Genomic DNA, 15584 nt, shown 5'->3' on the forward strand with positions numbered 1-15584 from the left:
TCTCCAGTGTGAAATATATCTGCCAACTGTTAAGGTTTTATTTCTGGGCAAAGGCTTTCCCCATGATAATGCTGCTAGTATGTGTAAGTTCACTGATGATCTATTATGATCACTGATGAGACAGGGTCTTTCTTCCCATAGAAGGCTTTCCTAGCCTCCCCCTTTATAAGATTTATCTCAGTAAATACTTTTCAAGACATAGTTACTTAGAAAATTTTCAAGACTTTTCTGCATTGGATGTATCAAGTTTATTTCCTACATGTTTATTGTGACATACAATATGAGGTAATTAATCACTGAAGGCACTAGTGCATTCTCTGCATTTGTTAAAATTCACTCCTGCAAACTGCATAATCTTCCAAGTGTGAAAATCTAGCAACAGGCTGCTCTACACTGCCTATATGCATGTATGCTAGGAGCACACTGCTGTTTAATCAGTTCACATTACTTTTTTTTTTTTTTTTTTGAGATGGAGTCTCGCTCTGTCGCCCAGGCTGGAGTGCAGTGGCACAATCTCTGCTCACTGCAAGCTCCGCCCCCTGGGTTCATGCCATTCTCCTGCCTCAGCCTCCTGAATAGTGGGGACTACAGGCACCCACCACCGCACCCGGCTAATTTTTTTGTATTTTTAGTAGAGACAGGGTTTCACCATGTTCAACAGGATAGTCTTGATCTCCTGACCTCATGATCCACCCGCCTTGGCCTCCCAAAGTGCTGGGATTACATGCATGAGCCACCACGCCTGGCTCAGTTCACATTACTAACATGGTTTTCTCTCTGCATGAGTTTGTTTGTATGTAATCAGTTCAAATTCTCTGCAAAAGGACTATGTACCTTACACATTTCACATATGGATGTTGTCATAGTTTTAATGAAGGTTGACAAATGAAAGGTTACCCCCAATCCACAGAATCTCTCTCAGATGAGTTATTTTCTATACATTGGTACATCAAAGATTTCAGAGCCTGAATTCATGTTGAAGCCTTTCTGACACTGATAGCATTTATCCTAGTGGATAACACTGGATTTTGAAATATGATTTTTCATACTCAATACACATAAAAACTATACTGTGAAATCACTGATGGTGTACAAGACATATTTTATTCCCAAAGGCATGACCACGTCCATTGCATTGTTAGGGTTTATTTCCACTATGAGTTCGCTGATGTACAATGAGATTTCTCTTTGAGGAGAAGGCTTTTCTACATTCACTGCATACAAAGGGTTTCTCTCCTGTGTGAGTTCGTTGATGAACAATTAGACGGCTCTTCACAGTGAAGCCTTTACCACATTCATTGCATCCATAAGGTTTTTCTCCAGTATGAACTTGCTTATGTAAAGCAAGTTCAGTTTCCATGGCAAAGCCTCTTCCACATTCACTACATATACAAGATTTCTCTTCTGTATGAATTTGCTGATGTACAATAAGATAGCGTTTCATGGTAAAGCCTTTTCCACATTCACTGCACATAAAGGGTTTCTCTCCAGTATGAGTTCGCTGGTGTACAACAAGATTGCTCTTAAAGGCAAAACCTTTTCCACATTCATTGCATATGTATGGTTTCTCTCCAGTATGAGTTCGCTGATGTAACATCAGTCCACTATTCACAATGAAACCTTTCCCACATTCACTGCACCTGTAAGGTTTCTCTCCAGTATGAGTTCGCTGATGTACAATCAGCCGACTCTTCAAGGGGAAGCCTTTCCCACATTCACTGCATATGTAGGGCTTCTCTCCAGTATGAGTTCGCTGATGTATGACGAGCATGCTTTTCACAGTAAAACCTTTTCCACATTCACTACATAGATATGACTTCTCTACTGTATGATTTCTCTGATGTACAATGAGATTGCTCTTCCTGGGAAAGCCTTTTCCACATTCATTGCATACATAGGGTTTCTCTCCTGTATGAGTTCGTTGATGTTCGATCATACGGCTCTTCATGGTGAAGCCTTTCCCACATTCATTGCATATATATGGTTTCTCTCCTGTATGATTTCGTTGATGTATGATAACATAGTGCTTTGTGGTGAAGCCTTTCCCACATTCACTACAGATGTAGGGCTTCTCTCCTGTATGAGTTCGCTGATGTATGATAAGCATGCTCTTCCCAGTGAAGCCTTTTCCACATTCACTACATACATAGGATTTCTCTCCAGTATGATTTCGCTGATGTACAATGAGATTACGCTTGCCTGGGAAGCCTTTTCCACATTCATTGCATATGTAGGGTTTCTCTCCAGTATGAGTTCGCTGATGTTCAATCAGACGGCTCTTCATGGTGAAGACTTTTCCACATTCACTGCATATAAAAGATTTCTCTCTTTTATGAATTCTTTGATGTTCATTTAGCCTGGACTTTCTGGAGAACACTTTTGCACAAAAAGTACATCCATAAGGTTTTTCTCCTGTATGAACTCTCTCATGATCAGTGAGCTGTGACTTCTTGACAAATGCTTTCCCACATTCACTGCATATGTGGGTTTTTTCTATTTCATGAGTTCTCTGATGCTTACTGACTTGGGATTTAGTGCTACTGGATTTTGTGCTTACAGAGAATTTAGCTGCAGAATAAAGTTCTTCATACTTACCATGAAGAAATGATTTTCCATCTCCATTAAATTTAGTAGAGTTCTTAATTCTACAGCTTTTGCTCTGGTTGACTAAACTTAAATTTGATTTCAAAGCTTTTATATATAACTCAAATGTATCATGATTTTCCCTGAAAAGACAATGGCTTTTGGTTTGAGAGGCAGTATTTCCAAATGCATTACGTTCATGGTATTGTTCCACACTCTTCAGCATCCTTTGATTTTCCAAGTGATCCTGCAGATGATCATCAACTTTGTTGTTTTCTAGGAAAGAAGAGAACAATGAATCCTTTCATAATCTTGTTGGGGATAAAACTGTTTTCTTAAAAAAAAAAATCCTTGTTTATTATTATTATTATTATTTGAGACAGAGTCTCACTGTGTTACCCAGGCTGGAGTGCAGTGGTGTGATGTCAGCTCACTGCAACCTCTGCCTCCTGGGTTCAAGCAATTCTCCTGACTCAGCCTCCGAAGCAGCTGGGTTTACAGGCATGTGCCATCACGCCCCGCTAATTTTTGTATTTTTAGTAGAGACAGGGTTTCAATATGTTGGCCAGGCTGGTCTTGAACTCCTGACCTCAGGTGATCCCCCTACCTCGGCCTCTCAAAGTGCTGGGATTATAGATGTGAGCCACCACACCCAGCCAGGTGTTTTTAAATATGGCTATTTAATGACAATACGATGATAATAGTATAAAAGCAACTTCATGTATACACTTTGGTAAAAACATAATAATATAAACAAACCAAAAAGTAAAAGCAGTCTGTGTGCAAATAAGGTGAGGCAGTTGACAATCTGTATAGATTTGACTGCTTTCTAAACAGGACCTTGCAAAACATGTGGACACAGTAAAATACAAGCAAGTCATTATTACAAGCAAACAACAGGGCTTGGAGGAACACCATTCCACAAAATTTTGGGAGACACCAGACCACAAAGGTGGGAAAGGCAACTGATCCAAAATTCTGAGGGTTGTATTTATTCACTCCACTAGTATTTGTTGAATGACTCCTATGGATAAGGCACTCTGCTGGCATTTGGGATATACAAAATATGCCTTCTTTTCACTGATGCTGAATTCTAGTTAGGAAAAACAGAGGGAACAAAAAAAGAAGGGAGTTGGAGATGTTAAGTGTGGTTTGGTGGAGCAGTGTAGATGATAAGAGTTGGGGGAAGCAGGATATATTTGTACAAAGAAAATACAAGGTTAAATGATGAATTCAATGGGGAGAGTGAGGAAAGTGAGGACTCAAAGATTACTAAATATATGGCTTGAGACACTGGGTAGATGAAAGCATCTCATGAGATGGCAAATATTACTGCAGTCCAGAACATGTAAAGTATACACTGTGAAACATACACTTTGAAATGGTTATCAAATACATAACACAGACATCAAGAATCTGGTTGGAGGTATAAATGGAGAAGGCAGCATGGAAATAATCAGCACATACATATTATTTAAGAAAAAAGGACTGAATGACTTTTTTTTCTTTTTTTTTTCTTTTGAGACAGGGTCTCACTGTTACCCAGGCTGGCGTGCAGTGGCACAATCTTGCATCACTGCAACCTCCACCTTCCAGGCTCAAGCAATTCTCCCACCTCAGTCTCCTGAGTAGCTGGGGCTATAGGCACATGACACCACACCTGAGTGATTTTTGTATTGTTTGTAGAGACGGGGTCTTGCCATGTTGCCCAAGCTGGTCTTGAACTCTTGGGCTCAAGTGATCTGCCTGCCTCTGCTTCCCAAAGTGCTGGGACTATAGGTGTGAGCCAAAGCACTGGGCCAGGATACCACGTTGAGAAGACATGTAGAATGAAAGAGGAAGGTACAGAGCCAAGGTTTTAGACATTCCAACATTTGGTTTTGGGATTATTTAAGCCCTCTTAGAGGAACCAAATTGTGAGTACAAAGATCAGGGAAATATGCTTACTGAGATATATAGAATAAATATATCCACATACTTGTTGCCTGGCAAGGATAAGAATTAGAAATCTCCATCTGTTGAAATTAAGTGAACTGAGATAAGACTCTTGTGTGTTAACTGTTATTAAATTTGCCCCTCTTCAATCTGTAGACTACCATCTAACTTTCCAAAAACATTCATCACATTTAATGAACAACTCCTATAGTCAACATTCCACCCTCTGGTTTAGCTGTGTTGTGTTATCATATGTTCCATTAATTATGAAACAGGAAAACAATGATAGGGAATTTTGCAACTGGCCAGTGTACCATGTAGTTGCCTTCAGAAGAAAATGTGCTGCTGCATGGGATATGAAAACTGTCACTTTCTTCTATCACATTTTGTATGCAGTAGAAAAGTCATACCAAGGCCAGGTACGGTGGCTCACGCCTGTAATACCAGCACTTTTAGGAGGTCAAGGTGGGCAGATCACTTTAGCTCTGGAGTTCCAGACCAGCCTGGGCAACATGGTGAAATATCATCTTTACAAAAAATACAAAAATTAGCCAGACATGGTGACATGCGCCTGTAGTTCCAGCAACTTGGGATGTTGAGGCAGGAGGATCGCTTGAGGCCAGAGGTCGAGGCTGCAGTGAGCTGAAATCGTGCCACTGTACTCCAGCCTGAGCAACAAAGTGAGACCGTGCCTCAAAAAAAAAAAGTCGTATCAAATTTTTCCCATTTCAATGTCCCTGATACACTGTTTCCTCATCTGCTACCAATAGCATCTACTTCAGTAATGCTACATTTATGTCTCAGCATTAGTTAAGTTGTACTAAAGGATAAACTTCCTCCTTCTAGACAAAGGTTGTGCCAGCTTCACCTTCAGTTTTTCTTAAGATATTTAGCTGTTTCTTATTATTGCTACACTGCTGTCATCCAGGTGAAAGGTCAGACTAGCAAGATATTTTGTGAAAAGACCAAAATATAAAAGTAACCAATCCTCAACCATGCTACCTCAATTACTCATATATAAAATCAAAAGTCATCTTGATAAAAAAAGCTTACATTACCATGAATATTACCATGTTTCCGCTCCACGATTTCTCCGACAAGCAGCTTCTATCACTGACCTATATTTGGCCAACTTGAGGCCAATCTTTTGATAGTCAAGCCCATGGCCTTGCACAATTCCTATTTCATGCCTTCATTCTTTTTTTTTTTGAGACAGAGTTGCGCTCTTGTTGCCCAGGCTGGAGTGCAATGGCGCAATCTCGGCGCCCCGCAACCTCCGCTTCCCAGGTTCAAGCAATTCTCCTGCCTTAGCCTTCCTGAGTAGCTTACAGGCATGTGCCACCATGCCCAGCTAATTCTGTATCTTTAGTAGAGATGGGGTTTCTCCATATTGGTGAGGCTGGTCTTGAACTCCTGACCTCAGGTGATCCGCTCACCTCAGGCTCCCAAAGTGCTGGGATTACAGGCATGAGCCACTGCACCTGGCCCATGCCTTCATTCCTAATTCATGTCACCATCTTCCTAATTCAAAATCTAGATATGCTTTGTGCACATCATACTCTTGCTGCAATTCTGACTATCCTGCCATATGCTCTATTTCCTCTGTATTCCTAAATTAACCCCTGTATCATTAATTTTTATGGTAATCCTCTGTGTAGTGAGGATCTAGATCTAACCTCATCCAAAGAGAGATCTAACATTTGTTCTTAGCTATTAGGAAATGAGCTCTAGGCCCCTGGAATGTCCTGGCCTATAGGAGTGTCTTTGTTTGCCCACTGGCTTTAGCTGCTGGACAATTTAACAATATGATTTATGATGGGGGCTTTGGCCCATGCCATATCAGTTCCACACTTTGGAAAAACTAGATACTCTAGGTATTAGCCCGACTTCTGGGAGAGACAAAAGACTAAAAGTCAGCCATGTGGGCTGTATGTGACTGGAACCTAATCAAAACTCTGGCCCCCAAAGGCTCAAGTGAACTTCCCTAGTTGTCAATACTCTGTATTGTCACACACTGTGGCTGGGAAGACACGTAATGTCCACAGTGAAAGAAGGACCAGAAGTACTGCACTTGGACCCCCTCCTGGACTACAAATGACCTGGGAATTCTACTCCTAGGTGAAGGCTCAAGAGAAATGAAAACATATGTTCCTGAAAAAGTTGTACATGAACTTTCATAGCAGCATGATTCATAAATGCCAACAAGTAGAAACAACCCAAATGTTAATTCAATAGATGAATGGATAAATAAAATGTGGTATATCCATACAATGGAATATTATTCAACAATAAAAAGAAATGAAGTACTAATACATGCTAAAGAATGGAAGAATTTCAAAAACACTATGCTAAATAAAAGAAGCGAAGCACAAAAGACCATATATTTTATGATTCTATTTATATAAAATGTCCAGAACAGGCAAATCTATAGAGATAAAAAGTAGAGGCCGAGCGTGGTGGCTCACACCTGTAATCCCAGCACTTTGGGAGGCTGAGGCGAGTGGGTCACGAGGTCAGGAGTATGAGACCAAACTGGCCAACATGGTGAAACCCCGTCTCTACAAAAACACAAAAATTAGCTGGGCATGATGGTGCGCACCTGTAATCCCAGCTACTCAGGAGGCTGAGGCAGGAGAATCGCTTGAACCCAGGAGGTGGAGGTTGCAGTGAGCCAAGATCATACCATTGTACTCCAGCCTGGGTGACAAAGCGAGACTCCATCTCAAAAAACAAAAGAAAGAAAGAAAGAAAAAAAATTGACTATGGTGATGGTTACATAACTGTTCATATACTATGAAGTACTGAAAAATAAACTTTAAATTGGAAAATTGTATGGTATGTAAATTAAGCTGTTAAAAAACAAATCTATAATGGGAAAAACACATTAGGGAAATGAATACAATGCTACTGTCTAAGATGAACTAAGGGAAAAGCAGAAATCAAATGTACAAAGGAAGTACTCTGAGATAGACATAAGTTATGACCTAGTTTGGACTACAACTGATGTAGGATGTAAAACTCCTTTCTAGGTAAACAGTCAACAAAAATAGTAGAGACTTTTAATAAGAGAACTCCATAGGTAGAGGACATTCAATACAATACCAGCACAGACAGGAAAGAAGTATGGTACTAAAGGAGAATGCAACCTTAAAATAAGATGGGAAGGGTTTTTTGTGGAGGAAAAATGATCCGTATTCCTAATAGGCACTGCTTCTGTGTCCTGAGACACCCACACAGCATTCTTTTACTGACTATAATATGACTTACGCATCTTGCTGGTTCTCGCATACCTGGACAGATTTGACTGTGCCTTTCATCTTCCATTGTCCATGGTTCTTCTCCTCGTTCCAACCTGGAGAGTGCATCTGGTTTGCTGACTTGATAACCTGTTTATGGGAAATGACAGAAGACAGACACACTGGATTGGGCTGGTGTATGTAATGTGAGAGAATGTGACATTTAAGTAACTAGATAGTTTTCACATCTGCAAAGTAAGTAGAGGCTTTTCTCTCAGGAAAGGGCAGATTACAGTCAGACCTTAATATCTGAAAATTTCACATCCAGGGATTCAACCAACCATGGATTGAAAATATTTAAAAAAAAAATACAATAATAAAAAATACAAAGTGCAGTGGCTCTTGCCTATAATCCCAGCACTATGGGAGACTGACATGAAACCAACACTTGAAGCCAGGAGTGGGAGACCAGCCTGGGCAACACAGATTCCATCTCTACAAAAAAAAAAAAAAAGCCAAGCATGGTGGTTTGCATCTGTAGGCATAGTTCCTCAGGAAGCTGAAGCAGGAGGATCACTTGAACCCAGTTCAAAGCTGCAGTGAGCCATGAAGGCACCACTACATTCTAGCAACAGAGCAAGACGCTGTCTCTAAAGAAAAAAAAAAAACACAATAAAAAACAAATTAAAACATACAGTATAACAACTATTTACATAGCACTTACATTGTATTAAGTATCAGTCATAATCTAGAAATGATTTAAAGTATTTGGGGGGAGGTGTGTGTAGGTTATATGCAAATACAATGCCATTTTATATGAGATTTGAGCATCTGTGGATTTCATATCCATGGAAAGCTATGAAACCAATCCCTCTCAGACACTGAGGGGTGACTGTATATCCTTTTACCAGAAGCCAGAGGATGTACCAAAAATCTGCTATTCAGAGCACTGCAGTTAATTCCAAGGGTAAGCAGCTGAGAAAGCAAAGGCCACAGACTGGGCACCCTCCAGGTGACACAGGGCAGCTGTCCTTACCCATTGATACCAGGTTGCTGTAGATCTCCAACATCACATCCCGGTACAAGTCCTTCTGAAAAGGGTCCAGGAGCTGCCACTCCTCCCAGGTGAACTCCACAGTAACATCCTCCAGTGTCAGCAATTCCTGTAAGAAAACAGAGCCTTGCTTAACAGGAAGTGTTTCTCTTTTACTGACATGAAAAGAATGTGAAGGGAAGTTGTCCTGCTCATATTAACCACATAGACTGCATCCATCTATAAATCTATTGTATTTTTTAATATCACCAGAGAATCTCCAAGTATTCTATAATTGTACAGTGCCCCATTTGCTCAACAAAAATTAAGGTTTTATATCAAAGCCGCTCAGTAAAAACAGGTTTTACGTATAAATTTTAATTTCAGTATCTATTGCCCAGTCAAGAAAGCATATGCTACCTACATCTAGGTATCTGATATAAATTGTTTCATTCACTGTAAGCCTTCCCAGCTAATACTAACATAAGACATGGGGAGACTCCAGATGCTAGAATCACAGGACACTACGTTCATGTTTAATTATTAAATGGATTAAAAAATAGAAATGCATAGAAAGCATGAGAAACTATTAAAGAGTAATCAAATTGGGAAAACTTATTTTTGGAAATATATATTAAATATATATGTACACACACAAACATATATACGTGTGTGTATATATATGTATACAGTCACAGGTATGTGTGTCTATTAACAGAAAGGTTATATTAGATACACTGAAGAGATAATTAGTGAGTTGGAATTCACAGTAAAAAAAAAAAAAAAACAGGGCCAGGTGGGGTGGCTCACACCTGTAATCCCAGCACTTTGGGAGCCTGAGGCAGGTGGATAGCTTGAGCTCAGGAGTTCAAGACCAGCCTGGGAAACATGGTGAAATCCTGTCTCTACCAAAAAGACAGAAATTAGCTAGGTACGGTGGCATACGCCTGTGGTCCCAGCTGCTTGGGAGGGTGAGGTGGGAGGATCGCTGGAGCCCAGGAAGTTGACGCTGCAGTGAGCTGTGATCATGCCACTGTACTCCAGCCTGGGTGACAGAGTGAGACCCTATCTCAAAAAATTAAAATAACTGAAAAATGAAGCAGAGACACAAAGTGACAGAAAGTATGAAGGAGAGTTTACTAAATATGGAAGACAGAATGAGGCCTAACATATGCCTATACATAGTTTTTGAAATATTATATTGAAATGAGAAGCAATTTCCAAATATCTGAGTGAGAAATTTTCAGAACTGATTAAATACCCTGTAACTCAAATTTAATAAATCAACAAAGCCAAGCAGAAAATCTGCATCTAGACACATCAGACAGAAACTATTGAACATCAGATGCAAATATAACATTATATAAACAACCATTAACAGAAGGAAAAGATGCATTACCATCAAAAGAAAGACAAAATGTTCTAACAACTGACTTCCATAGAAACAAAAGAAGCAAGAAAAGTGCAGAATAACGTCTTCAATGTCTTGATTCTGTGGTAATTGGCAAATTGTATGGTATGGCCTAGCCCCGAATGCCACTGGAAAATAAATTGAGACCCTCTTGTCAACTAAACTGCCACTCTCCTGTCTCAACATGACTTATAATCATATGGTAGTGGGAACTTGAGGCAGGAAAGAGCTAGGTGAAAATTGATGGGATAATCTATCCCCATGTAATTGCAGAGATTAATACACAGATAAAAGAACAGACTTAGTGGAGTCTGCAAATTCTTAATGCTGCTGATCTTATCACATTCGGAATTATTTCACACGAGAAATAAAGCTGTTTGGAAAAAAAACCCTTAGGTTTCTACCTAATTTCATACTCAAAAATAAGTTTCTCCCGTTTAAAGTCCTAACCAGAAAGCAAAAGAACCTATGGAAGCAGAAGCAAATATGAAATATATTCATGTTCAAAGCCATAAAGGAAAAAACAGGGACAAATTTTATGAGAAAAAAATTTTAATATCTACATTGAAAAACAGATCATAAACAAAGCTGAAAGAAAAATGACGGGCTAAGGCCGGGCGCGGTTGCTCAAGCCTGTAATCCCAGCACTTTGGGAGGCCGAGACGGGCGAATCACGAGGTCAGGAGATCGAGACCATCCTGGCTAACACCGTGAAACCCCGTCTCTACTAAAAATACAAAAAACTAGCCGGGCGAGGTGGCGGGCGCCTGTAGTCCCAGCTACTCCGGAGGCTGAGGCAGGAGAATGGCGTGAACCCGGGAGGCGGAGCTTGCAGTGAGCTGAGATCCGGCCACTGCACTCCAGCCCGGGCTACAGAGCAAGACTCCGTCTCAAAAAAAAAAAAAAAAAGAAAAAAGAAAAATGACGGGCTAAAAAAATTTGCAATAAACAAAAGGTCAATATATAGTAGATATAACCAACTCATTAACCAGTAAGAAAAAAGTTTTTTAATATAAAAATTATAGTCAGGCATTTCACAAGAGAAAAAAATCCAGTTGGCCAAGAAATACACACGAAGGACTTCAACCTCACCTGTGATGAGGAAAATGCAAAATAAGACAAAAGAATATTGGATCACTGAAAATTGTGTAATTTGATAATGTCTTATTTTTAAGTATTGGCAAAGATTTAAGGCAAAAAGGACTCCATGTATCAGTCTCTATGTTGCAGGCACTCATTTAAATACTTTACATAGTTTAACAATGTTTCCATGTATGACTTTAGACAAATGGAATGTTATACAATTAATATTCTTCAATTAATTATAGTGATATTCCTTTATATTCTAAAACTATACCATCTAAGGCAGGGGTGTCCAATCTTTTGGCTTCCCTGGGCCACATTGGAAGAAGAAATGTGTTGGGCCATGCATAAGATACACTAATGATAGCTGGAAAAAAAGTGCAAAAAATTCTCATAATGTTTTAAGAAAATTTACAAATTTGTGTTGGGCCACATTCAAAGCCATCCTGGGCCACATGCAGCCCACAGGCCGCAGGTTGTACAAGTTTGATCTAAGGTGACCAACAGGTGAAATGTGATTCCACTGAAGCAAAAGAAGTCATAATAAATGTGTTTATATATACAGACACATACATAAAACACCTAGATTTATAAATACACATACATACAGAGATGCACACAGTTCGGTGACAGTAAGTACGTGCTACCAAACCTTTGTTGAAGCACTATAAGGGGATTAGGAAGAAAGTTATGATGAGCAAATTTACCTTTTTTTTTTTAGAGAGACAGAGTTTTGCTCTTGTTGCCCAGGCTGGAATACAATGGCATGATCTCGGCTCACCACAACCTCCGCCTCCTGGGTTCAAGCGATTCTCCTGTTTCAGGCTCCCGAGTAGCTGGGATTACAGGCATGCACCACCATGCCACTCTAATTTTGTGTTTTTAGTAGAGACAGGGTTTTGGTCAGGCTGGTCTTGAACTCCTGACCTCAGGTGATCCGCCTGCCTCGGCCTCCCAAAGTGCTGGGATTACAGGCATGAGCCACCGTGCCTGGCCCGGGAATTTACTTTTTTAACCAGTGTGTACTTCATCATTAGAATTCATTTCCCTGTGGGGCCAGGCACAGTGGCTCACGCCTGTAATCCCAGCACTTTGGGAGGCAGAGGCGGGTGGATCACCTGAGGTCAGGAATTCGAGACCAGCCTGACCAACGTGGTGAAACCCCATCTCTACTAAAAATACAAAAATTAGCCAGGCATGCTGGCGTGCACCTGTAATCCCAGCTACTCAGGAAGCTGCGGCACGAGAATCCCTTGAACCCAGGAGGCGGAGGTTATAGTGAGACGAGATCACACCACTGCACTCCAGCCTGGGAAACAGAGTGATACTCCATCTCAAAAAAGCAAAACAAATGAACAAAAAACAGATTTTTTTCCCTTGGGAATCCATGAGTTATTTATGTAATTACAAAAAAATAAAAGCAATAAAAATATGTAAGAATTGGATGTGAAAATGCAGAAGGATTCTGTATATTCTGAGATGAGGTAAAGTTATCAAACATGGCACCCAACAACTCAAGACCTTATCAGACAACTCCCTAATGCCAAATCTGCAGTTAATGCCAGTTCAGCCATCTGTTCAGGACAAATGGAAGCTATGCACGCCTTCCATTTTCCTAGGCCACTTAGATTTTATTCCTAAATCAGCTCACAAAGACACAAAGACTTGAGTGTGTGGCCTTGCTTTCGTCCCTTGAAAAAACTGTGTCCACTGAGTTTTCCTGGTCTATTTCCATAGGAGTCTCTGAGGAACCCTGTTATAAACAGCAGGAAGAAATCTTCTGCCTTCATTAGAAAGCTAGTTCAAAACACTGTTCAAAAAACCATATCACCTCTGAGAAGAAGAGCAAATTTTTCTTGACATCTAAGTGCCATGAAATAATGATCTCCTGAGGAACGTGTCTGCTTTTTCCTCACAGTCACTGTATATTATATAACTTAGCATGACTTTCTTGTACTGGCTGTCGGAGACATCAGATGCAAACTGACAGCTAATGTAATAGAAAGGATCTTCTAGTCAGGCATTATGTTCCAACATCAGTCATTTTTTAGGAATCACATAAACACTATATTCCTGATCTTACTTTGCCATGATGTTGGAGTTAGATTTAAAGTTTATTTCTCTCTAGATTCTGAAATGATTTCTTACAGGTCTCTACAAATCCACCATGGAATAAAGGAGAGAGTAAAATAGAGAAAAAGTCACCTGGGCATTGATCATTTTCTTCAGTTGTGGGAAATGGCCAGCACCTGGGATACTCTGTCTTTGTCTCCTCTGGATCTGCCTTAAATTTCTAGTTAGAAACCTCAGTCACCAGTGAAGAGTGCCCACAAAAATCATTATCTAGGTCCTGGAATCTTCCTCTTTCTTCATTCACTTCTTGTCTCTTCCCAGGGCAGCCAGGACCTGTAGACTGAGGAGCAAAACAACTTTCAGGGGTACATTCACCTTAACACATGACCCTGAATATTTGTCTCTTTATTTGGTTCTCTCAAACCAAAGAAATGCAAGACCCTCAATGAAGGCCAAATGCCTTTCTTCGGTGAAGTGTGGAAGTAACATGAAGAGGAAAGGGGAGGTCACAAAGGCCACACAGCATCATGCCTAAGCAGTAGGTAATTCTCGTATCAGCTTTTTAAATAATGCCATATGGACGGTGAGAAACTGTACATTTTTTCCTTTATACAATGTTACCCTCACACCTCTTTAAAAGTCTTTATATATATTTAAAAGTGTTTATATATGGCCCGGCATGATGGCTCACATCTGTAATCCCAGCACTTTGGGAGGCTGAGGTGGGCGGATCACCTGAGGTCAGGAGTTCAAGACCAGCCTGGTCAACATGGCGAAACACTGTCTCTACTAAAAATACAAAAAATTAGCCGGGTGTGATGGCGGGCACCTGTAATCCCAGCTACTCGGAGACTGAGGCAGGAGAATGGCTTGAACTTAGGAGGCGAAGGTTGCAGTGAGCCCAGCCATTGCACTCAAGCCTGGGCGAAAAGAGCAGGACTCCATCTCAAAAAAAAAAAAGTGTTTATACACACACTTCAATATGAAGAACAAGAAACACATCAAAAAAAAAAGAGGGAGACAGAGAGAAGGAATACGAGGTATAAGTACAAATTTAGAAAACAATTCAAAAATATAAATACTGGGAAAATAGCCGCCTTTATATACGAACATACAAAACCTGAAACACCCATAAAAAATATGCAGTACATTTGCAAGAGGAAGGATAAAAATAGGCTCTTATTAATTTGTGCAGCAGTAATAAAAAAAAATACTGTAAATAGAAAGCTTATTCATCCGCACCCTCTCTGCCCCCCCAACAAAACTTTCATTTTCTGCAGGTTCAAGAGCATGGGTTGTCGTGGAAAGCCAGAGGATTAGAAAACTCATCGTGCAGGAAGTACTTGGACCTGAAACTTTTAGGAAATGTTAACGTTCATCAAGTCTGTTCCAGCAGCCAAAGTTTGAGCTCAACACACACACACAGACCCTGCCAGGGCTCTTGTGAAAATACTTCAGTTTTCACTTGTCTCTACACAAAAGGCCACCACCCCGCCAGATTAATACGAAAACATGGAGTAGATACACATGTACACTGGCTTTCCTTAATGATTCCTCGATCACTGAACCTCAGATTAATCCAGAATGTGAAACAGAAGTCACATTAGTTGAAAAAGCCACCCCACCGATTCTCAATCACTGAGCCCCACAGGGGAGTGACCCGCGAGGACCACAATCCCTGATCTCAGGACTCTTGGTCGTAGATCTACTCAGGCCTTTAATCACTGACCACCAGAGCCTCCATGAGGGACCCCCAAAGATATCCCATCACAGACACCCACCAGGGACTCCTACCAGCTCCCCTCCAAAAGAAAACACCCGCCCCCGCCTCCCCCACACTGCCGCGCTACCTACACCTTACAGCGCCGCCAACAACGCAGACGCCCTCAGAATGCTCCCTCCCACCGCGTTTCCACGTCCTAACCCACACACTGACCTTACTCTCCCTGGAATCGCTGCGACTTCTTAAAGACTGAACTTACTTCCCTAAAGTTCTTCCACTTCTGGGCCCCTCGCCCAGCTCCCTCCCCACTAAACCTCAAGGGAGGGTCACCCGCGTTTCCATGGAGAGCGGAATGCGGCCTTCCGGCTTTTCCTCAGAAGAAGCATCCGCGCCGGAGTCGCCTCGCCGCTCTGGGGGCGGCCATCTTTGAGTACGTGACGTACAGACGGCACAGGAGCCGCGAGACGCTGTGGACAGAGGCCTCTTAAAACTGTCCGATTTCCAGAC

At 41.0% G+C, this 15584-nt stretch overlaps 1 protein-coding gene across 2 annotated transcripts; it reads right to left on the reverse strand.

Annotated features, from left to right (window-relative positions):
• Positions 1–1082: 1082 nt before the first annotated feature.
• On the reverse strand, positions 1083–15511 carry LOC105497078 (zinc finger protein 432). 2 transcript variants are annotated; one of them, XM_011767804.3, is made up of 5 exons: positions 15408–15511; positions 13487–13694; positions 8791–8917; positions 7809–7904; positions 1083–2859 (listed from the first exon to the last, which is right to left on the reverse strand). In XM_011767804.3, exons 2-5 carry the CDS (start codon positions 13499–13501, stop codon positions 1139–1141), a joined length of 1959 nt encoding a protein of 652 aa, XP_011766106.2. In that variant the 5' UTR covers positions 13502–13694; positions 15408–15511; the 3' UTR covers positions 1083–1138. The 2 variants fall into 2 exon arrangements, with proteins under 2 accessions (XP_011766106.2, XP_011766104.2); XM_011767802.3 differs by having other exon boundaries at positions 15291–15414.
• Positions 15512–15584: the final 73 nt, after the last annotated feature.

Source organism: Macaca nemestrina, chromosome 20, assembly GCF_043159975.1.
Source record: "Macaca nemestrina isolate mMacNem1 chromosome 20, mMacNem.hap1, whole genome shotgun sequence".
NCBI lineage: Eukaryota > Metazoa > Chordata > Mammalia > Primates > Cercopithecidae > Macaca > Macaca nemestrina.